This window comes from Gossypium raimondii, chromosome 5 (assembly GCF_025698545.1).
Source record: "Gossypium raimondii isolate GPD5lz chromosome 5, ASM2569854v1, whole genome shotgun sequence".
Classification (NCBI taxonomy): Eukaryota; Viridiplantae; Streptophyta; class Magnoliopsida; order Malvales; family Malvaceae; genus Gossypium; species Gossypium raimondii.
This window is the reverse complement of record NC_068569.1, coordinates 8,875,447-8,897,481: the sequence shown is the minus strand read 5'-3', so window position 1 is coordinate 8,897,481 and position 22,035 is coordinate 8,875,447. Positions and strand designations below refer to the sequence as shown.

The window sequence follows — 22,035 nt, the reverse complement described above, 5'->3', positions numbered from 1 at the left end:
TAAAAAGTGTTATAAAATAAAGAGATATAAAGATAGTAAATAACAAAAAAATAGAAAGTCTATATTTATAAGTACAAGAAGCATAAATGAAGTAGATATTTAATTCTAATAATTATTAAAATTTAAAGTATATCAAAATTTATTTTAAATATTTATGGAATTAGATGAGAATTTGAAGTAAAGGAAAAAATATTTAATGGTACTTAAATGATAATTTTATAGTTGGTAACAATTTTTGAAAAGTATTTAAAAGAAAAAAATATTTAATGAGAATTTAAAATTGATTACAACTTTCTAAAGAAAAAATTAAGGAAACATATTTAATAAAAAATTTAAATTATTTTCGTATATAAATTTTTACTTTGGTAAATTTCATAATTAATTAATTAAATTGAATTATTAAAAAAAAAGCCGGAAGATGACAAAGTGAAAAACCCTAGAGTAGACACAAAAATCAAAGAAGCCAAATCCCTCCAGAAAACCCCAAAGACAATCCAAATTCCCTCCCTTTCTTTCTCTTTCCAAACCCAAAATAAAAAAAGCAAGCGAAAAAGCGTAAGAAAATATCTAATGCCCCAAAAATCGCCCTCTCTGCCTCAGGCACGTCAATTTTCCTCTCTTTTCTCTGTCCTTGGTTTTTTTCTTCTAATTTTTTGTAGTTATTATTACTTACAAATTGAGAGAAAATCTAAAATAAAGGGATCTTTCTTTGCATGCTTGATCAAAATATTTACATTTTTTTTATGTTTTTAATCTTCTGAGTTTGGGATATCTGAAATCTGTGAACAAAATTTTATTTATATTTTTATCACAGAGAAAGTAAAGTAGCAATAATGTTGAAAACGGATTTTGAATCGCAGAAGAACAGATACAGGGTGTTTGGGAACATGGCGTTGGTTGTTCCGAAGGAGCTTGACGAACTCGAAAAGCCTTTTTCTTTGCATTCTCCAAAGCCTTTTGAGATCCGACTTCAAGTTCCCGATTTGAGAGTTCCCATTAGAGTGAGTTTTTTTTTCTCTTTCCCCCTTTTATGGTGTTACTGCTTTAAGCCTAAGGTGCTGTTTGGGTGCTGGGAAAATGGAAAGTGTAAAATATAAAGTAACAATAAAATTCTTTGGTATCCCACTTGTTGGAGGTAAAAAGCTGTGGCAATAAACGACATGCGTTTCTGCATCAATTTTTTTCAATTTTCTTTATAAAATGTTTAGCTGCTGATAGTTATGGGGAGACTACTATTCCAAACAAAAAATACACCGAGTAAAAGATATAAAAGAAAATCACCCTCTTAAGAATATTGTTTTCTTTTTGTCCATCAAGAATTCTTTTTATTTTTATTTTGACTATATTTCATTACTGGTTTTTCTAAATTTTCAAAAGATTTTATGGACATGAAAGATATCTTGTTCCTAATTTGTTTGTGTTAAGAAATGTATTGCTGGAAAATTTTGATATTGGATTTTGTCAATTTTATTGATCTATATGACTCCCTGCACTATGATGGCCAAAGATGGTTATTGGTCTTAGAGTTAGCTTGAGTTATGAGATATCTTTGATGTAATTCATTTAATTTTATATTCCCTAAACCATTTGCCAGCAGCATCAAAATAGCTGTTATGGAAATACAGAGATCTGAAGTTTAGAAGGCTACCGTTTCAAATAACTGTTATCTTTTGTTTCATGAAAATGATTGTTGCCGATATCACAAAAACATGTTCTGATTATGATTCAGAATTTCTTGAGGACTAGAGAAGTTGGTGAGTTTCTTAGTGGAGCTTTAGCTGGGGCTATGACCAAAGCTGTCCTCGCTCCTTTAGAAACTATCAGGTTGGTATACACTTGTGTTATATGGTTTCCTTCATTATTTTGCTGAGTTATTGTCTCTACCATTACGTCTAACGTTTATGATTCTTTATCTGGTGTCTAGTAAGTGTAATTTTTTCTTTCAATGAGGATTAAATTTTTTAAAAGATATGAAACTCATCTGGAAGCTTGAACATGGGTGTACTATATAGCTCACTTCACAGTTTTCGGTTTTAAGTAAAAACTATTGAATTTCTTTCCATATTGATCATAAATTTTAATCATGGTTCTCAATTTCATTTAATTTGTTCTCCATATTTTTAATGGCATTGAGCATTAGAAATTTACAGTGGATAAATTTGCTGACAAACTTTTGTCAACTACTATACGTTTTGTTTTAAGTTTGAGAATTTGAATGTCCATTCAGGCCTTTTATTGTGATACTGAGTTATATAGATCCTTCAAATTTAGTCAAATTGATTGACAATAAACCAGTTTGGTGCTTTCTGCTTGTTGTTGCCCTTGTTTTATTCCCCCCAAAAAAGAAAAAAAAATGAAGTCTCAGGGTGTTGATTCTTGTGGTTGCTGTATTTCTTTCCATGTACTACACTGTGGTACACTTATTGCTCCTATGAGTTTCAGGATAATTAGTGTATCATAGGATTGGATGTGTGTATTGTTTGTTTAGTTTCTAGGGTATAATAAATTGTTGACCTGCAATGTTTTGGATATCAAGTCATTGTTGAAATCTTAGGATAGTTTGTTCTCATCATTGTTACCTTAATCATGATCCTTTTTGCCTTAAAAATCATTATCATGTGTTTGTCATGAATGTATTTGTTGCTTAAATTTCTGATGAATTATGTTGAGACACTTGTAACTTATTTGTTAAACTCATAATTTGGGGTTCTGACATGCAGGACCAGATTGGTGGTAGGTGTTGGATCCAAAAACATAACTGGTAGTTTCATTGAGATCATTGAGCAGCAAGGTTGGCAAGGACTGTGGGCTGGAAATGGAATCAATATGCTTAGAATAATTCCTACCCAAGCAATTGAGCTTGGAACATTCGAGTGCGTCAAGCGAACAATGACATCAGCACAGGAGAAATGGAAGCAGATTGAAGGCCCAAAATTACAAATTGGTCATGTTAATGTTAACTTTTCTCTTTCCTGGGTTTCTCCAGTTGCTGTGGCTGGTGCAGCTGCTGGAATTGTTAGCACACTTGCATGCCATCCACTTGAAGTTCTCAAGGTATCTGATATCTCATGAGTTCATTATGTTTCTATTTTCCCAAATAAAAAGAAAGATAAGAGCAGAACATTCTGCATCAAGATGATTTATTTCTTCTAGATTTTGCTTTGAACACTGGCTCTACATGAAGTCCATCTAAGAGTTTGGCCTGTATAATGTCATAGAACTCATCAATTTTCTAATGCTTCAGATTTCAGATTCCTCTTTGTATCTCATTTGTCTGAGCAGTGGGTAAATGGTCGAGTAGCCTATCTTTATGTTGTTTTGACACTTGGGTAAATAATTAACTTGAATCAGATCATGTTGAAGGTATTATAGGGTTTCTCATTTTACCCATTTGCTTATGGGGTTGAATGTTCTTGTAATTCTCACAGGATAGGTTGACCGTTAGCCCTGACATATACCCTAGCTTAAGCATTGCAATTAGCAAGATTTACAAGGATGGTGGTGTTGGTGCCTTTTATGCTGGTCTCTCCCCAACTCTAGTGGGCATGCTTCCATATAGTACTTGTTACTATTTTATGTATGAAAAACTAAAGAAATCCTACTGCCAATCGAAGAAGAAAAAATCTCTAAATCGTCCGGAGATGCTTGTAGTTGGAGCGCTTGCTGGTGAGTCTTTGCCTTTTCTGTTAGAATTGGAAAATATTTATGGGGTTTTCTGGGTATCATTAACAATGCTTATTATTATTTTATTTAAAATGGAACACTCTTAGTGCACCAATGCTTCACTTGCTAAATTGGGTGAATTGAAATGGCCAGGTTTTACTGCTAGCACCATCAGCTTTCCCTTGGAAGTTGCCAGAAAACGGCTAATGGTGGGAGCTTTGCAGGGTAAGTGTCCACCTAATATGGTAGCAGCACTTGCTGAGGTAATCCGGGATGAGGGCCTCACGGGTCTGTACAGAGGGTGGGGTGCTAGCTGTTTAAAAGTAATGCCCGCCTCAGGTATCACCTGGACGTTTTATGAAGCCTGGAAAGACATATTGCTTGTTGAGAAACGCATATTATGATGGCTCTACAAAAACATCTCCCGTAGCTAAACTAGTCGACACTCCTCTCTTTAAAGTGCAAGAGGATGCTGTGCTAGCATGGTAGTAGACTCAGGGTTGTTTGTGGAAGCTCTGGGATGGCTGATGATATTTATTAGTATCAGCGCCCATATATATATTTTAATCTGAATAACCCTAGCAATTTCTACAAAATTCTTTTTTAATTTTGTTCCGCTGAATTATCAGGTGACCTCCATTGTGGGGATATATTGAATATTGACATGTACCCACAGATTTCTTTTATCACATGAAATTTTGATCAATTTGTTCTCCGTATTAGCCTTTTTGTGTGGCTTGAGATGGGATAAGTGAACTGTATTATCTGATATTGCACCGCAATTGCTGTTTGGAAAGTGGCTTGGGAAGGCAGCTTCTTGCTCCGGCACTTTGGTTTTCTTTGGAAATAACATTTTCTTCCAGCAATTTTTGTTGGTGATAAAAACAAAAATTATTCCACGCAGTCTATTCTGTCAAGATCAAGGGCAAAGCAAGGTACCAGCCTTGAGAAATTTATATAACCACATTGTGTCCTAAGAACATTCCACCAAAATGGTTTCCTGCTATAAATGCGATAAAGGAGTTAAGATCAAAAGTTTCTCTCACGTTCTTAGAGGTTACATGCGTACTTGATATAAATGAATTTAGTTTTATTGATAAAGATCAACCATAGGAAAAGTACAGCACTGAACATCACTAATGCAACTTGGCCTGATCTGAAAACAATGTTCAGAAGCTTCAACTTGCTTTCCTAATATTTTCTGTTCAATTGCTTCACTAAGTTTTCAAACTGCACCTGCAGTTACATATTATTGTCTTCGACACTGGTGCCATTTCTTTGCCTCTGTAACTGAGGAACGCATGTTCTGATTGACTGTGAGTTCTCAGCAAGCATGTAAAGGCAGAACAAGCATAATCCTATTTCAGAAACAAAAAGAGTTTGATTTTTCATAAATCTCAGGAAGATATAGAATCAAAGAAAAGAAACCATCAAGCTTGCTAAAATTTCGGGTGATCTTGTGAAAAATCAAGTATTCTTTGTTGTTGGACAGCGAATAACTTTTTACATAGTTTGGCCACATTCCAACATCCCGTCATGTGTAAAGTAATTTCAATGGCATTTAAAAAGGTACTGCTGATACAATGATTGCTACAAATACCAAATTCCCAATGCATAAAATCAATTCACAGTGCTTGAATGAACAAAAGAAACTTGACAGTATCTCAAGATAAATAAATAGAGTGAAGCTCATTCAACATTAACCAGTTCAAATATCTATGTTTCGACTACAAAAACTAACTGATTCAGCAACAGTAAACAGAACTTAATGGCAAACATACCTGCATAAGCAACTGTAGCGCCAGAGACCAATCGTCCAATGGCTGACAGCATGTAAAGACAAACAACAACCTGAAGGAAGACATGCATCAGGTTAATAAGAAAAAAAACAAAAAAAAATCAAGATAACTGCATGTATAATCATCAAAAGGTTTCAAATCAATGAGCAAATCAACCAACAAGAGAAAAACGGATGGCCAGGGTTCCAAGGAGAAGGGCAGTTATCCGGAAGATTTGCAGTAACATGCCTTCGAGGTGGATATTCAAAAGATATCAACTAAGTGGAGCAATTAGGATCTAAATAGCAAAAACTAGCTGATTTTATAGTGTAGAGCAATTTAAGCCGCAAAAATTCACCCCAAAAAATAGCCTTTTGTCGTGTCCAGTTGCTGCAACTCTTAGAACTGACTCAGCAGCCCCCACAGTATTAGCTAACCATGCAAAAATGCTATTAGCGGCATCCTGTGAGATCTGCCACTCAAGTGGATCCACTGGTACCCTATAAAACAGCATTTCCATTATGAGGGTAAAATAGTTCAAGAATAAAAATCCATTCCTAAAATGAAAAGAGCTAAATCATGTATGAATGTATTAGACAAATCACATTGCACATATCAGCAGTTCCAGAAACGCAGAACAATAAGATGATATTTGAAAAGAGGAAAGAAATATAACAAATACATGACAATATTAGAAGAATAGGAAGACAACCCAAGTGGAGGGCAATTTCAACACTATATTCAAATCAAACTATAGTTCAGATCTCGTACAAACTGAAAATATCTTCAGCAACAATGGAGCCTAATACAAAGCTCAATTAACCTAATGCCCTAATAATTCCCCAGATACAGTGAAAGTTAAAATAGAGTCGATTAACGAAAATAATATCAAACAAACACCCGAAATGCTAAATCGTTCTATAAGCATAATCTGGTCAAACATCATCAAGATGATCAATAATAATTTATTTTGATGACCACCCACATAATTTCTCCTTTCACCATGATTAGTTAAACCAACTTAAACCTAAACCCAGGGACTACTGCAATCGCACTGTAAGAACGTACTTGATAGCATGATAAACGAAAGATAATATAATTTGGTAGGAAAGGGACGACAACAGTCCAAATTCACCCATTTCTTCGAATCAAAAGCAGCGCAAAGCATAAAAAATAATAAACTTCACCAATCCCCATTAACAAAATGGAATTTAAAACTATCAATCAGCTTAATTATTGCAACTTGAAAATATAAACTCGGTCTTCTCAGAACACACAGTACATCAACCCTAAACTAGCAAGAATCCACAATTGAAAATATAAACGGCAAGAGAGTAAAAAAAACAAAAAAACCTAACAAAGAAATGAATAAATTGAAAAGAACCCAGAGCGGGGAAAATAGAAAAGAAAGCGTACGAGATGTTCATTTGACGAAAGAGGAGGCCGAGAATAGCAAGAGAGCAAAGGAGAACGATTAAGACATCGGAGAAGAGAGAGAGGATGGTAGAATTGCGGTAAGCACAATGGTAGTACACCAACGTACCACATATCAGCAATCCAAATGCTTTGCCGGCTTCGCTCCTTCCTTCGCCTTCCATCATCTCTTCTCTCTTCTCTCTTCTCTCTTCTAATCCCCTTTTTAATTTCGATCCTTTCAAAATTGTCCTTACAGTTGGAGCCTTGTTCTTCAATTTCTTCTAGCCCCCAATGTTGAAACGCAAACTCAAACGTTTTGACTCACCATGTTGTTTCGTTCTTTTTTTTGTTCTTGGCAATGAATAGGATTCGAGTTCACATGCATCATCGTTGCGGTTTCGGGTCACTGGGTATTCGAATTTTCTGAAATAAATCCTATTATTATTCCTTTTGTAACATTTAGTCACGTGATCACTTGAAGTTAAAAAATAAAAACAGATTTTATGGGTTTGAGTTGAGAACCCAATTATATTGGGTTGCAAATGGGCTTCATTGTCCATTGTTGTACATACATGTCAAGCTGAAACCTGCATCATCTTTTCTTTGTCCTAAACTGGACACGTGTATCGGATACTCAATCTCAGATCCCATTCTTATTATTATTATTTTCAGTATTCGAATTCCCATATAATCATGTCGGAAAAGCCAGACCCCAATCATAGGATTCCAAGTGCCCACTCACTGACATCCTATATTTTTCTTTTTGCCGAATTTTATTTCTATAAAAAAATAAAAAGAATCTATTTAGATTGATGGTGCCTTTAATTTAAGTGAAGTTAAAATCAATCAGATTATTTAAGGTAGTAATGAGATTAAATATTGATAATGAGATTAGAAATAATGGTTAGTTGTATGTTTGGAAACATAACTATAACCAAAAGTGAAAATAAAAAAAATACTTTTGGGGCCAAAATTAATTTCTAATTTTACAATAAAAAATATAATTCTATTATTTTAATAGATTATATATTTATAATTTTAAATGATTAAGTCAAATTTTTATATTTTAGGAGAGGCTAAAGTATAATTTTATCTTTACTAATTTAAATTTTAAAAATTTTAAATGGGTCATATGAAAAATTTGTCATTTTAAGGGGTTGAGCCTCTACCTACCCCTAATTTTGCTATTGGTTGTAGAATAAAAAAATAGCTATTAAAGGCATTAGATTATAAATGATATATAATAAAACATACTTTTACGAAATAATTAAAAACATATGAATTTATAAATTTATTTAATAAAATATATATTAAAATTAAGTTGCTTTTGTTGTGAAATATTTACACGAAGTTAAAAACATTAGGAATGAGGACAAAATTGGAAGAATGCCCCCCATTGAGAAAGCGTCCCCATTGCCGCATAAACCCTCAGTCAAAATTGGGAAGTGCAGTCTGGTACAAAAAAATTAACTAAAACTCGTCACAGTTAATCCAAAGGCAATTTTGCGCAACGATCAAGTAAAAAAGGGACCAAACGCACTGACTGAACCATTTTCAACTGAGGGTTAATTTGGTAATATTTTTGAAAAGTGATTTTAAAAAGTGTTGTGGAAAAATACTTTTGAGAAATATTTTTAAAAAAATTTGATTTAAAATTTGAGTGTTTAACATTCTTTGTCAAAAGTACTTTTCGAAATAAAATGTTCATTTTAGACATGTTATTATCAAGTAACAAATATGCATTTAAATAATATTTAAATTAGTTAATATTATTATATTTTAGTAAGAATATAAAAAATTATTATAACTTGTTGTTAATATTTTAATATATAAAATATAAATTTTAAATATTTTAAGCAATAAATATTAATTATTTATAAAATTTAATTAGAATATATAAACTATATTTTAAATATTTAAATATAACCATTAAATATTTGTAATTAATATTTTAAAAAATATTTTTATTTTTAATTAATGATTTTAACATATTTGTAATTAAGTACCAAGAAAAAAAAAAGAAAGTACTATGTTATTGGAGAGGTGAAAAAGTAAGTAAGCACCCAAAGTGCTTTTGGGAGAGTAAAAGCTAAAATTTTTAGCTTCTCCTTTTCAGAAGTGCTTTTGAAAAGCACTTCTGAAAAGCTAAAAATTTCAGCCAAAAATAACTTGTTCTACACAGCTTTTCTTCCAAAAGTGCTTTTGGAGTAAGAAGTGTTTTTTTTAAGCACTGAAGAATAGGCCTTGAGCCATTCTCAACAGAGCATCCAAAGGCAACTTCAATTAGTTTAATGTAGTTTGAATGGTTTACATGATTTTTTCAGTTATAAGTTTGATTTGTGTAGTTATTTTGATCACTTATCGATTTTTAAATCAATTCAACTGAAAAAATTAATATAATTTAATATGTTTTTAATTATTTATAATATATAAAATAAATATATATTATTCAAGGTTAATAGCTAAATTTGATTAATCAACTAAACCAATTGATCTAAAATCAATTTAGTTATATCGATTATTGAACTTTGATTCGGTCGAGTTAAATTTTTTTATAAATTATGATCCATTAAATTGATTTAATAAAAAATATTAAACCAACAGAATTATCGAATGCAGTATAAATTTTAAAGGGTAATTTGAGTAACTTAAACTATTGGGTTTTTTTATTATCTAAATAATACAAAAAATTAATTGCAAAAATGAGATAGGTTGTAAATTAATTACGAGAATAGTATGTTTTCTACAATAAAATTGGGTGTCGCCAATCAGGTGCGGCCCAAGGGGTAGTTTAGGAGTGCGGTCGCCGAGGGCCAAGCTAGAAGGAGCCCAAAAAAGTTCTTCAACTTTTAACGTGAAAAAAAAAAATCTTTAGCATTTTAAGTTTTCTGATCGATGTTTCATTACAGGTAAAAAAAATAAAATAAAATAAAAGGGGTTCAATTTTTATTTTATTTTATTACTAGTATATGTTTTTAATTTATTGTATTACATTTTATATATTTTGTAAAAGGGATTCCAATTTATTGTTTCACCTAGGGTCCCAAAAATATCAAGAACGGGCTTGTCGCCAATGTGTCAGGTGACACTAGTTATAAAAAATAATATTTTAATTAAAATAATAAATTTATAAATATATGTCAAGCAACATCCTTTTTTCTCCTCACTTGCAACAATTTATTTTATTATAATTTAAGCTTCGCATTAGACGAAACTAATCTGGTACTTAATTAGAATAATTGGCTGCATTATTACCCGGACAAAATGTTTCGAATGCATTCATCTTCTTTTGGATCTTAACTTTTTCGTGTTTTATCCCAATATTTTAGAGTTATTTTATAAGTGGCTTGAAAGAAGATACTCTTTTTTTTAATATCTTACATAGGTTAGTTGTTGGGTTATAAGGGCTAAAAATGAAGTTTTTAATTTTTAGAGTTAGGACTAAATTGACAAATTTTGTAAATGTTGAGGGTTAATTTTATTAGATTTTTAGAATTAGAACTAAAGTAACAAGTTTTGTAAAACATTGATGGCTAAAATTGTTAAATTTTTATATTTAGGATCAAATTGATAGAATATGTAAACATTAGAGGGCTAATTTTGAGTAAAAGTACAATAAAAAAACCTACATCAAGCCAAGTGATTAAAATATTTAATTTCAAAAATTTAGTCACTAAATCAAAAAATTAATAGTTGAGTGACCAAAATAAAATGAAAGGCATAATTTGATGACATTTTATAGTTTATCCATAAAAACATAATTTTGAACATAAAATTAAGGGAAAAATTAATTTGTAGGTTTCAAAATCTATAATAAATATAATTAATTTATTCATTTTTGTTATTAAATGAGTGAAAATAAAATCCTCCTTGTTATTAAATTTAAATAAAAAATTTAATCACTAAATAATACTTTAAAATATAAATGGATTAAATAATATAAAAGAAAAACTATTTAAAACTCCATCCAAAGTTCGACAAACTGTACTTTCAGAAAAAGAAAAAGAAAGAAAAAAGAAGTGGACAAAGGTGGAACCATAGAACTAAATAAATAATGGCAATAAAGAAGAAAATGCCAAAAAAACAGCAATACGCTCCCATCCAAATTAAGATGCGACGCGAGCGAGAGTGAGAGTGAGAGTGACACATAGGCTTTGGCCCGACCTTCAGGAAACGACCTTTGCATTTTCCCTATGTATCCACGTTACTACCAAACTTATGGACTACATTTCTCATCTATACTTCACCTTTCCGATATTTTTAGATTTCGTTAAATACATGGTTTTACTCTCTCTATTTAATATTTAACTGTTTTTTATAAATATTATAACCATATATTTGTGAATATTTTCATCACCAATATTAAAAATAGTATATGAGTTATTGTTGTTTGTAAATTCAAAAAAGTGTAATTAGGCCTCTTAAATCTCTCAATTCTCAACTTTTTACAAGAATTTTCAATTGCATTTAATGTAATAGGATACACCAATTATAAATATGTAACATATATTTCCAAATAAATTTTTAAAACGTACAACTAATTTAGAATTAAATTAAAAATTTAAAGGGTTGTGCAAATACAATTATAAATATAAATGAAAAATAATACATTCTATTATAAAATTTAAACCAAGCACATATAAAATACTTATACATAATAAAATTCCAGCCAAAACCCAAAAAATCCCGTGTACTGAACTAAATTACTTTTTTGAAGGTAGTAAATGAATAAATAAATAATGATCATAAATCTCATAATTCACGTTCTCCTCTCTCTTGTCTTCTCTCCGAGAGTAGTCATTTTTCTTTGCATCATTGCATTTTTCTCTAGGGTTTTGAAAGATACTTAATATCTTTTTTTTCTTTCTCTACTACAATCGAATCGACTCTACTAGTTTTATCAGATCTTGAAATATCCAAGCTGAACTCCTTCGCTCGATCAAAACTTGATCGGATTAGTTTCATTCTTGTCTAATTTCTTTTGAGTAAGAAAGGGAAAAAAATGCCGGCAGTTTACGGAGCCAGATTGACGACGTTTGAGGATTCAGAGAAAGAAAGTGAATTCGGTTATGTTCGTAAGGTGAATTACCCCCTCTTATGATTACTTACCTTTCCAACCTCATTTTGATTTGTTTTTAACGTGGGATTGATTTCAATAGTGTGTGTTTCGAAGTTTTTATTCAATGATCTGCATCCTTTTAGTGTAATTTCTTTGATTTAGTTGATTTTAGACGTTTTTATGAGCTTTATGATTTTTTGATCTGATTTCTTGGAATTGAGTTTTAAGTTTTTTTTTTTTTTTTAATATTCTTGATCTGCGTTTCTTTTGTTAATACCAGTTATAATGATCTGAAAACTTCGATACGTTTTTTCTGAGGATATTTTTTCCTTTTTTTCTTTGTAATGTATGATCAATGAATTTGGACTGATCTAGATGTCATTTTACACGAATATTCCGCTTTAACTGCTTTGTGGTCTATTAGCTTACTTCTGATTTCGTTTATTCCTGTGTAAATTTTTTGGTTAGAGCTTTGGTAATACAAAAAATTAGCTCCTTTTCTGGTTTCCAATGACTTTATTTTGTCAAACTATTGTTGCTTTTGTTAAACCAGTGGTAATAAATGTTGTGATCTGTTTCATATTTTCACTTGAGTTGCTTCCGTTGCTCAATGTGAACTAAAATGATCTACCTGATTCGGATGCTAAGCCTGGTTCAGAATTATGAATTCCATGATAATACAAAATGAGAAACCGGCCTTTTTTTTAAAAAAAAGATGTTGATATATAAGTAATTGCGTATTTGAAGAAATTGCTTGATATTCAATTTCTCATTTCCCGGAAAGAAAAGGATCATGATGCTTACGTATTATGTTTAAAATTTTATTTTATTAACTTGAATCTCTTTTCTGATTGATTACCAACCTACTGAAATAGGTGGGTTAATGCATTTTATCTTTTTCTGTTCATTGTTTTTCCGCTTAAATTATCACATTGCAGGTGTCAGGACCAGTCGTTGTTGCAGATGGAATGGCTGGTGCTGCCATGTATGAATTAGTCCGTGTTGGTCATGACAATCTGATTGGTGAAATTATTCGGTTGGAAGGAGACTCTGCTACAATCCAAGGTTTTTTATTAATAATAACATTAGCCTTTTCTGTTAAAGATGTCACCTAATTATGCTCTTTGTTTTCTTGGAAAGATAGTATGTACGTAAAAAAGAAGTAAGAATTTCTAGTGGCTATAGTGAGACTTAGCAGAAAATTAACAAGACACTTTCAATTTATTCTTATTTCAGTTTATGAAGAAACGGCTGGTCTGATGGTGAATGATCCAGTTCTGCGGACACACAAGGTGTATTATTGTTTATTGTTTTAAAACCACTCTAAAACTTACACTTAAAGTTCCTGACAGTGTTGATTCTATTTTCAAACTTATAATCATATGTTGATGTTGCAGCCTCTGTCAGTTGAGTTGGGACCAGGAATATTGGGAAATATTTTTGATGGAATTCAGGTTCAAGCATACTTCACATGCAGTTTAAATTCTTATATTACTAGGTCTTTCCCTGGTTTATTTTGTCACTAAAACCAACTAACCTGTTAATAGCTATGCTATCATGTACTTGCTATTAATTGATATCTGCTCGTCTTTTGTTTCAATGCTATCGGCACAGAGGCCTTTGAAAACTATTGCTAAAAGATCAGGTGATGTATATATCCCTCGTGGAGTCTCTGTCCCGGCTCTCGACAAAGATACTCTTTGGGAGTTTCAGCCTAAAAGAATAGGTATGGAGCTTTTAAAATGCAACTTAAATAGAGACTGGCTTGTGATGTTGGTGTTCAATACAATGCTTACTTCCTGCAGGTGAGGGGGACCTTTTAACTGGTGGCGACCTTTATGCTGTAAGTTTAGTGGCCATGTGCTGTTATTTATATTCTATAGTAGTGGTTCCTTAAGTAAGCAGAATTAGTAATTACAATGCACTATCAAGGTGCTCGGCACCTGAGTATCCTTAGGTGAAACCTTAGTGCGAGATGCAATGCTTAGTTGGGTAACACAGTAACCCCATGTTCATAGACTGGTAATAGTTTCCCTGAAATTGGAAAATAATCAGATCACTATTATGGTTAGAATTTATCTGCCTAGCCTGGCTCGAATGGGGATGGATTTTCTTTTTCAATTTGGCCTCTATAATTATTGTTCATTTAATTTTTAAAATTTTATTTATAAAATATAAATATTAATAAAATGATTTTTTCAAGATTTAATTCTTTTAACAGTAAAAAATGGCCCTTGAATACCTATACTTCAGACGAAATAGGATGATAATTTTGTCACTTCACTTTTTTCTTTTATTTCTTATAAGATCTTTATATTGATACTTTGGAATTCAAATGCAGACCGTCTTTGAGAACAGTTTGATGCAACATCATGTTGCCCTTCCTCCTGATGCAATGGGAAAAATCACTTACATAGCTCCCCCTGGTCAATATTCATTGAAGGTTCGGCTGTTCAACTTTTATATCATATCATTTTAGACGCTTTAATGTGGTAAAATCTTTCTTTTTGCTATAATTTATCCTTTTACTTCATGGCAGGATACTGTGCTGGAACTTGAGTTTCAAGGTGTCAAAAAGCAATTCACCATGCTTCAGGTTGGTTGGTTGGTTTTTTTTCATATCATGACATTTTCCATGACTCTATGTGACAATAGTAGGGTCTAGGTTTTGGGCTCGGTTTGTTTTTTCTTTAGTCAAATTGTTGGGTGGGTCTGCTCATTTCTTGTACCAACTGGTACTTGACAAGGTTAAGCTGTGTTATTGGTTTTTTATTGTTAATTTTTTTTGTCACTTTATGTTTGGTTTTGGCTAGTTTATTTAGTTAAGGTCAATGCTTTGCCTGCAATACTGATAAATTGCTAATTACGTGTTTCTAAAACTTTCAAATTTTTAACGTGGAATGTGCTACATCTGTTTGTAGACATGGCCTGTCCGTACACCTAGACCTGTTGCAACAAAGCTTGCTGCAGATACTCCTCTGCTTACCGGACAGGTAAGTTTTGTTGTGGGTTGTTTCTGTTGATGCTTCTTTGAAAAGATGTGATTTGCTGATGACTTTTTTTTTATCAGCGTGTACTTGATGCCCTATTCCCTTCAGTTCTTGGTGGAACTTGTGCCATTCCTGGTGCATTTGGCTGTGGTAAAACTGTGATTAGTCAAGCTCTTTCCAAGGTAAAGTTTTATATAAATGTTTTTTAGTGAGCTTCAGCTTCTTCCTATCATAGATATTCATTGTGTTTATTTTTCTGATCATGTGCAGTACTCTAATTCTGATGCTGTTGTCTATGTTGGTTGTGGAGAGCGAGGAAACGAAATGGCTGAGGTGTTATTTTCATCTTTTGTCTTGAAATATTAATCACTCTGTGGGATTTTTGTCTCCTGATTCTTTGTTTATTTATTTCAGGTTCTTATGGATTTCCCTCAATTGACAATGACATTGCCTGATGGTCGTGAAGAATCGGTCATGAAGCGCACAACACTTGTGGCTAACACTTCTAACATGCCTGTGGCTGCTCGTGAAGCCTCAATTTATACTGGTAAAAGCTATGAACTGGTAATCATATCAATTGCGTATTGAATAACTGCTTGAAGAGTAACTTCTAGTGCAATGAATATATTATTGTTATGTTTGGGTAATTTATTTTCCATAAATTATGATAATGAGTTTTTTTATTTTTAAATATTACTATTATCATCATCATGTATACTGAAATGATCATGGTGCCAGTAACTTTAATTTTATTTTGATTTGCAGGGATCACTATAGCTGAATACTTCAGAGATATGGGCTACAATGTTAGTATGATGGCAGATTCAACATCTCGTTGGGCAGAAGCATTGCGTGAAATTTCTGGGCGGCTGGTAAAACTCTTTAACAGAATTTTACTAATGAAAATTATTCGTATACACTTTCATAAAGTGCAGTACTTTGGTGTGTGCTATTAAGTTTTATCATTCAGCAGTATATTCAATAATTATTATTTGGTTATGCTTTGTACATCTAATTTCATTTCATCAATAAAAATACATTTTTTTCCTTGTTTGTTTCGGTGTCTTATAATTGTTATATTCACTGTGTCTGCTTCTCAGCTTTCTTTCTATTAAGCTAAAGTTGTTTTCTGTTTTAATTTGTCTTGCAGGCAGAAATGCCTGCTGATAGTGGATATCCGGCTTATCTGGCAGCAAGACTAGCCTCTTTCTATGAACGTGCTGGGAAAGTTAAATGCCTTGGTGGACCAGAACGTACAGGGAGTGTCACAATTGTCGGTGCTGTTTCTCCTCCTGGAGGAGATTTCTCTGACCCTGTGACGTCCGCAACCCTCAGTATTGTCCAGGTATACATAGTAGAAGCAGTTCAGTATTTGCTTATAAAGGTGCCAGCTTGTCCGTGCTGCTACCTTTTAGCTTGAATGAATGTTATACCTATATACAACGAAAACTTAGCATGTATCCGTTGTTGGTTTGAATGTTAGGTTTTCTGGGGTCTTGACAAGAAACTTGCTCAGAGGAAGCATTTCCCTTCTGTCAACTGGCTTATTTCATACTCAAAGTATTCCGGGGTATGTTCATAATCTGATCCCTCTTAGTTTGAACTTTCCCAAAATACATTTTCCATTTATTCTTTTTCCGAGCTGGCCCTTTTTTTCCGAGTGACACCGATCCTCAATGGTTGTTTCTCTTGTGTTTGCAGGCATTGGAAACTTTCTATGAGAAATTTGATCCAGATTTTATTAGCATCAGGACAAAAGCCCGAGAGGTTCTTCAGAGAGAAGATGATCTGAACGAAATTGTCCAGGTATGCTTCCTTATTTTGCGATGGGTCTTTGGATGAAATGGAGCTATTATACTGCATAATGACTTGAAAGAGGGAGATTATTAGAAATGTATAAGTTTGAAATCTGTATGTCACTTTTGACAAAGCATGAATCATACAGAGCATAATGTTACTTTTTCCTTGTCCCCTCCTTTTTTTGCTTTCGATAATATGTTTATTTTGTAATGTTAGTGTTAGTTTATGTAGCTTACTACTGCAAACGTTTAGCACCATCTTTTATCCTGTCTCACTTCAACACTCACTGGAATTTGTACTATTACAGCTTGTCGGAAAGGATGCTCTAGCTGAAACAGACAAAATCACGCTCGAAACTGCCAAACTTTTAAGGGAAGATTATCTTGCTCAGAATGCTTTTACTCCGTAAGCTTCAGCTGTTACTGTGTTTTATAACAGAAAATTATCTCAGTACTATCATTGTATTAATGTCTTTGACTTTGTATGATAACCCTTCTATGCACATGGTTTTGGGTTTGTTGTGACAGATATGATAAGTTCTGCCCATTCTACAAGTCCGTCTGGATGATGCGCAACATTGTTCATTTCAATGCTTTGGCCAACCAGGTAAAGTTCCTATGCTCTCTTCCATTCTTTCAATTTCTATTATGGCCATTGTAAGTTATTTGGAAAAACTAGGAAAAAGGGAATGACAACTCTTTTAAGTGGTTAACTACTATGCTATTTTTACTCGAAAAGTTCATGGAAGTTAGTATTTTAAATTCTAAATATTTATGGGGCTAAAGCTTTTTGTCCTTTTGTTGCTGTTCATGTTGTGTGTGTGTGTTTCCTCTGGAATTGTAGATAAGTAGGTCAAGCAATTGTTTTCTTTGACCGATATACCTCGAGCATGTATCTTGCCTCTAGCTTTATATATTTCGAACACTTTGGTGTCTACACAACTTCATTGCTCTACTTTGCATACAATTATTACGTTTTGGTGTACCAACTGGAGTCTGTGAGACTAATGTGTAGCGCAATTTCCATGTGCAGGCAGTTGAGAAAGCAGCTGGTATGGATGGTCAGAAGATAACATACAGTCTTATCAAACATCGTCTTGGAGATCTCTTTTATCGATTAGTGTAAGTTGAAGCTTTGTGACAGAAATGATAGGAAATATTAGGGTTGGAAAACAAAATTTACTGTTTCAGAATTATATGAATTTTGGCTACAAACGGAATGCCGTGCTTAATGTGTCAATATCTCAACATCACAGGTCGCAAAAATTTGAAGACCCGGCAGAAGGAGAAGAAGCTCTCGTGGCAAAATTCAAAAAGCTCAACGAGGATCTGACTGCTGGTTTCCGTGCACTGGAGGATGAGACTAGGTGAACGAAAGTTTAAAGATTTGACTTTCCTGGCCCCAATGTTTCAATTGTCGGGCTAAAATCACTAGGCTCTCGCTTTCTCTGTTTCCGTGTCCTTGTTTATCTGGGTAGATGCATGTTGTGCACGCGTTTTAGCTTCTGTTGGCCTAATTCTAGACTGCTCTAGCTTTGAATTCGTTATTATGTATTATTATTGTTTGCACTTTCCCTTTTTGACAGCAGGAGATTGGAACCGTAATTTATTATTTCATGTACTTTTTGCAATAAAAATGTTCATTTATTATTTAATTTCTTCGTTGAGTTTGGCTGGGGTGAGAGTGGCTATGCCTGCTCCTGCTTTTTCGGTTTGCAAATTGACAGTATCTCCGAAAACCCGTAGTAATTCTAAATTTTTTGGATCAAAAAACGAAACCTAAATTTTGATCTACTAAATTGCTATATCCATTTGCCCCTCCCCCCTCCCAAAAAAAAAGGAGAGAAGGAAATCCATTAAACTTATTATTATTACTCTTGGGATAGAACTCTTTTGCCAACAAGATGAAAATAGGTTTTCCCTTGGTTCTTTTGCTGGATTGGTGATGTGTATTGTGCATTATTAGTTCAATCTATTTGGTCATCGTTGAATAGGAGCCGTCTCCCCCGCTGCTTTTTTGTGAGCTTGGTTCTCCTTCGTATTTGTGAGGTTTTTGTCCTGTCTGTTTTTTGGGAGCTTTGTCTCCATTCCATGTCCAAGAGAGCTTTTGCCTCCTCTGTTTACTTGTTTGCTTCCATGGATGATATGAATCTCTCCTGTGATAAATTATCTCAATTCTATTTGAAAACTGAACTCTCTTATCATTACTCCTCTACGTTTAACCTTTGAGCGTTTGCTCACAATGACTTTAAAAAGAAAGCATTTTACTAATTCAAAATTTATGATTTAAGAAATAGAAATATTCGTTATGATTTAAAAACATGAGGGAAAAACTAAGTTAAAGTAATGTTTTATTTTTATTTTCATAACTTAATAGTCTTAATCGAAAAAAAGAATTGATAATTGGTAAGAAAAATTTAAAAAAAACAACTGATTTAAATGACAAAACACGACGTATCACCAATTCTTATAATGAACTCAAAGGGTCATGGAAAGAATGAAGTAAACAAATTAATTGAACTTTAATGTATCATATATTAGAAAAATACAAAATATGGTCAAATTAAAAGAAAATTTTAAAATTTTCTTCATTACTTCTAGGCTTCTAACAAATCCGAGAAATGATAATAAATGCTATATTTTAAAATAATTTACTACTTAATTTACATTATTTTTGAAATCCAATTTCTGAAATATTAGTTCCTAAATGCCACCTGAATGTATTTGATCTTACTTGTTTTCATAAGCTGAAAAATCTAATGTAATTCAGACCAAATCCAAGAAAAAAGAGATTTTTAAAACCGCTGAAATTCGTTACGGCTGATCCCAATTATCTATTGTGTTCAGTTCAGTTTCTAAATAACTAAAAAGCACGTTAGCCATAAACTTTTTTTTCAAAATCGAACCAAACAGTACCATTCATACTGACCATGATGGCAAGCGCTAGTAAAAACATATAGCCTCCACAAAACAGTAACTACAAACTAAATGCAGGAAGTGATGGAGATTGAATGCAGCAACGACAAATTAAATGCATAATCTGTGATATACCATCAAACAACCTCCATAAAACAAAGCAGTTCTCTGTTGTTGACCTTTGGTACATAACACAAAGAAGTTCCTTCCGAAACCACTGAGAAGATTACCTTCGTTTTGCGTGAATTAACCGGGACCAACTTTCGGAATGTCATAATGCTCACTCATGTTTGCCAGATATTGATTGAAATCCTGGATTCTATCACGGTGAGATTTATTAGCTTGCTTAGCCAACCTATGAACGTCGAGCTGCTCCCTCTGCTCAATGTATCGTCTCTCTGCTGGGGTAAGATGATCATCATAATGAGGAGCCGCCTTCTCCCCACTTGACTTCTCTGCATTGTTGATATCTTCTTCATTGGGATCAACAGAAACTTCCGTGGTTTCACCTATGTCAAGTACCGGCTAAAATTATAAGATTTAGAAACAATTATGATATGCGGAACTTAATAATGGAAACATGGAAGAATGTTGAACCAAATAAATTAACAGTGTAACATGATACAAGTAGGCTGAGTCAAAAAAATTGTGTATAAACAAGACAATGTTATAGTCATGTACGCACATATATATAACTGTAGAAATTCTAGTCCGTTCCAATGTTTTTAAGGTAAGCACCGCTACACCAGACAACAAAAGCACTTTAGGGTTTAAACATGGAAAAAAGGCAACATGATTTGTGTTCTCTTTGATTTCTTTAAGACATGAAACCATAAAATCATGCATCTTGGCCAACAAAAAAGAATAGAAAAGAAAAGAAAATATCGCAGGTATAGAAGAATAAACTAGACAACTCTTTTGAGTTTATTAATTAATGGTGCCTAGAATGCGCTTTGTACCATTTATAACACCAGTTCACCCTAATTCCAGTCAAGCAAAAGACCATGGATGCAGCCATACAGATTTGAATGTCTCACTAATGCACTGTTTAAAAGCCATTTAACCAGCAAAAAGACTAAGAATTATGTTTCGCTAATACGTTTTAGCGGATTTTCACGGGAACAAAGCACGAACACTTTAGAGAACAGGGATTTTCCTTCACCTAAAAGCAGATAAACGTAATAAATTTGAGTAAACAAAAGGAAAAGAAAATTTGTCATATTATGAAAAAGCAATGTCGCTCCGCTCCTTTTTTTTGAAGTATACTTATTTGATACTCAGAATCGACACATACCCATAATTGAACATGAGTAACAAAGAAAAAACTGAACATAGCGTGTTGGATATATAGACGACAGTCACACCCGAATCCAGTTAACATAGTCAAAAAGGGAGAAAAGAAAACAAACCAGCAGAAGCGGCATCAGAGGGATCGTTCTGGGTAATTTGGTCATCATGTTGAATTTGCTTCTTATGTTTCTTTTTCTTCTTGATTCCACCAGCCTTAACATCCAAGGCTTTTCCCTTCAGCTTCAGCTTCCCACCTACAACGTTTTCGTATGATGACATTTTCCCTTTCCCCCTGAAAGCGATTCCAATTTAACATCAATTTGCAAACCCTAAAACAAGAAGAAGGAAAGCGAAAATCAAATCAACATCTCACCTTTAGCGGGTGAGCAATTCCGATTTGACAAGAAATAAATATTTGGATGGTCAAATTTGAAATTGGATTTGAAGATCTTATAAACAAGCGATATACCTCCTATCCGATTCTCCAAGCGAAAGGAAAGGTTAGGAGAGAAGAGACACTTCTTTGCCCGGTTCGAGGTTTTGGCCTTTGGGATTTTATATGACGCCTATATGATTGTATTGAGTGGGTTTTTAACTTTTCGGGCTGGGCCGCGGCCTTGTTTTAAAAGGCTTAATATCTAACTTTTACCCTGTAGTATATAAAAAATCCTAAATTCAATTCCTTAAAAAAATTTAATCATTCTGGTACCTTAACTCACATATCGACCATTGAAGCGATTTCCTTTGGATTGTGGAGTGGGTCCCCATAGTATATCCATTCCTCAACGTTTGTCAGACTCAGAAAGCATTAAAAACGAAACAGAGATTGCAGAATCCACGTAATGCAATGCAAGAATAGTTTCAGCCTGCAGTTTCTTTCTAGAGCTGTGGGTGTCTTTCTTCCTTTGTATTTTCTGGTCTGTATTGCAGTGGTGTGTGTGCTTCTCAGGGGAATTGATGCGTGAGTCATGTCCTGTTGGTGTCCCTGTTAATCTTATTAATTTTATTTAGTTATCCTTGTTTTACCGTCGGAAAAACTTCAAAAAGGCAAAGGAGGAGGATAGTCAACCCTTTTAAAGCTATTAAATATGTTAACAGAATTAATGATATTTTCTACTAACTCA

The 22,035-nt window shown here is 33.1% G+C and overlaps 4 protein-coding genes across 7 annotated transcripts; 2 read left to right on the top strand and 2 right to left on the bottom strand.

Annotated features, from left to right (window-relative positions):
• The first annotated feature begins 446 nt into the window (after positions 1–446).
• Positions 447–4,369, top strand: LOC105769488 (probable mitochondrial adenine nucleotide transporter BTL1). Of its 2 annotated transcripts, none has more exons than XM_012590158.2 (6): positions 447–600; positions 861–1,001; positions 1,730–1,824; positions 2,721–3,054; positions 3,429–3,666; positions 3,817–4,369. In XM_012590158.2, the coding sequence occupies exons 1-6, from the start codon at positions 571–573 to the stop codon at positions 4,065–4,067; spliced, it is 1,089 nt and encodes a 362-aa protein (XP_012445612.1). In that variant the 5' UTR covers positions 447–570; the 3' UTR covers positions 4,068–4,369. The 2 variants fall into 2 exon arrangements, with proteins under 2 accessions (XP_012445612.1, XP_012445613.1); XM_012590159.2 differs by having other exon boundaries at positions 472–600; positions 815–1,001.
• Positions 4,370–4,686: 317 nt separating this feature from the next.
• On the bottom strand, positions 4,687–7,287 carry LOC105769489 (reticulon-like protein B22). Its single transcript, XM_012590160.2, has 4 exons — positions 6,858–7,287; positions 5,800–5,941; positions 5,445–5,514; positions 4,687–5,021 (listed from the first exon to the last, which is right to left on the bottom strand). Exons 1-4 carry the CDS (start codon positions 7,040–7,042, stop codon positions 4,906–4,908), a joined length of 513 nt encoding a protein of 170 aa, XP_012445614.1. The 5' UTR covers positions 7,043–7,287; the 3' UTR covers positions 4,687–4,905.
• Positions 7,288–11,603: 4,316 nt separating this feature from the next.
• LOC105769442 (V-type proton ATPase catalytic subunit A) lies at positions 11,604–18,360 on the top strand. Its single transcript, XM_012590078.2, has 20 exons — positions 11,604–11,937; positions 12,855–12,981; positions 13,153–13,208; positions 13,314–13,370; positions 13,531–13,642; positions 13,722–13,759; positions 14,258–14,359; positions 14,456–14,512; positions 14,838–14,909; positions 14,987–15,088; positions 15,177–15,239; positions 15,321–15,453; positions 15,672–15,778; positions 16,057–16,251; positions 16,390–16,476; positions 16,608–16,712; positions 17,014–17,111; positions 17,234–17,312; positions 17,739–17,827; positions 17,962–18,360. The coding sequence occupies exons 1-20, from the start codon at positions 11,860–11,862 to the stop codon at positions 18,074–18,076; spliced, it is 1,872 nt and encodes a 623-aa protein (XP_012445532.1). The 5' UTR covers positions 11,604–11,859; the 3' UTR covers positions 18,077–18,360.
• Positions 18,361–19,580: 1,220 nt separating this feature from the next.
• On the bottom strand, positions 19,581–21,513 carry LOC105767914 (uncharacterized). Of its 3 annotated transcripts, none has more exons than XM_012587497.2 (3): positions 21,381–21,513; positions 21,031–21,240; positions 19,581–20,130 (listed from the first exon to the last, which is right to left on the bottom strand). In XM_012587497.2, the coding sequence occupies exons 2-3, from the start codon at positions 21,188–21,190 to the stop codon at positions 19,868–19,870; spliced, it is 423 nt and encodes a 140-aa protein (XP_012442951.1). In that variant the 5' UTR covers positions 21,191–21,240; positions 21,381–21,513; the 3' UTR covers positions 19,581–19,867. The 3 variants fall into 3 exon arrangements, with proteins under 3 accessions (XP_012442951.1, XP_012442953.1, XP_012442952.1); XM_012587499.2 differs by having other exon boundaries at positions 21,031–21,203; positions 21,381–21,476; XM_012587498.2 differs by having other exon boundaries at positions 21,031–21,203; positions 21,285–21,453.
• Positions 21,514–22,035: the final 522 nt, after the last annotated feature.

Excerpts from the sequence above, each read along its gene's own strand:
- LOC105769488 (XM_012590158.2), top strand. The coding sequence starts at position 571 with ATGCCCCAAAAATCGCCCTCTCTGCCTCAG. Across the intron at positions 3,055-3,428 it reads ATCCACTTGAAGTTCTCAAG|GATAGGTTGACCGTTAGCCC; the intron begins GTATCTGATATC and ends TAATTCTCACAG. Across the intron at positions 3,667-3,816 it reads TGTAGTTGGAGCGCTTGCTG|GTTTTACTGCTAGCACCATC; the intron begins GTGAGTCTTTGC and ends TGAAATGGCCAG.
- LOC105769489 (XM_012590160.2), bottom strand. The coding sequence starts at position 7,042 with ATGATGGAAGGCGAAGGAAGGAGCGAAGCCGGCAAAGCATTTGGATTG. Across the intron at positions 5,942-6,857 it reads TTTCGTCAAATGAACATCTC|GGTACCAGTGGATCCACTTG; the intron begins GTACGCTTTCTT and ends GCTGTTTTATAG. Across the intron at positions 5,515-5,799 it reads ACAAAAGGCTATTTTTTGGG|GTTGTTGTTTGTCTTTACAT; the intron begins GTGAATTTTTGC and ends GTCTTCCTTCAG.
- LOC105769442 (XM_012590078.2), top strand. The coding sequence starts at position 11,860 with ATGCCGGCAGTTTACGGAGCCAGATTGACGACGTTTGAGGATTCAGAG. Across the intron at positions 13,760-14,257 it reads CTGGTGGCGACCTTTATGCT|ACCGTCTTTGAGAACAGTTT; the intron begins GTAAGTTTAGTG and ends ATTCAAATGCAG. Across the intron at positions 17,313-17,738 it reads TCAATGCTTTGGCCAACCAG|GCAGTTGAGAAAGCAGCTGG; the intron begins GTAAAGTTCCTA and ends TTCCATGTGCAG.
- LOC105767914 (XM_012587497.2), bottom strand. The coding sequence starts at position 21,190 with ATGTCATCATACGAAAACGTTGTAGGTGGGAAGCTGAAGCTGAAGGGA. Across the intron at positions 20,131-21,030 it reads CTCTGATGCCGCTTCTGCTG|GTGAAACCACGGAAGTTTCT; the intron begins GTTTGTTTTCTT and ends TACTTGACATAG.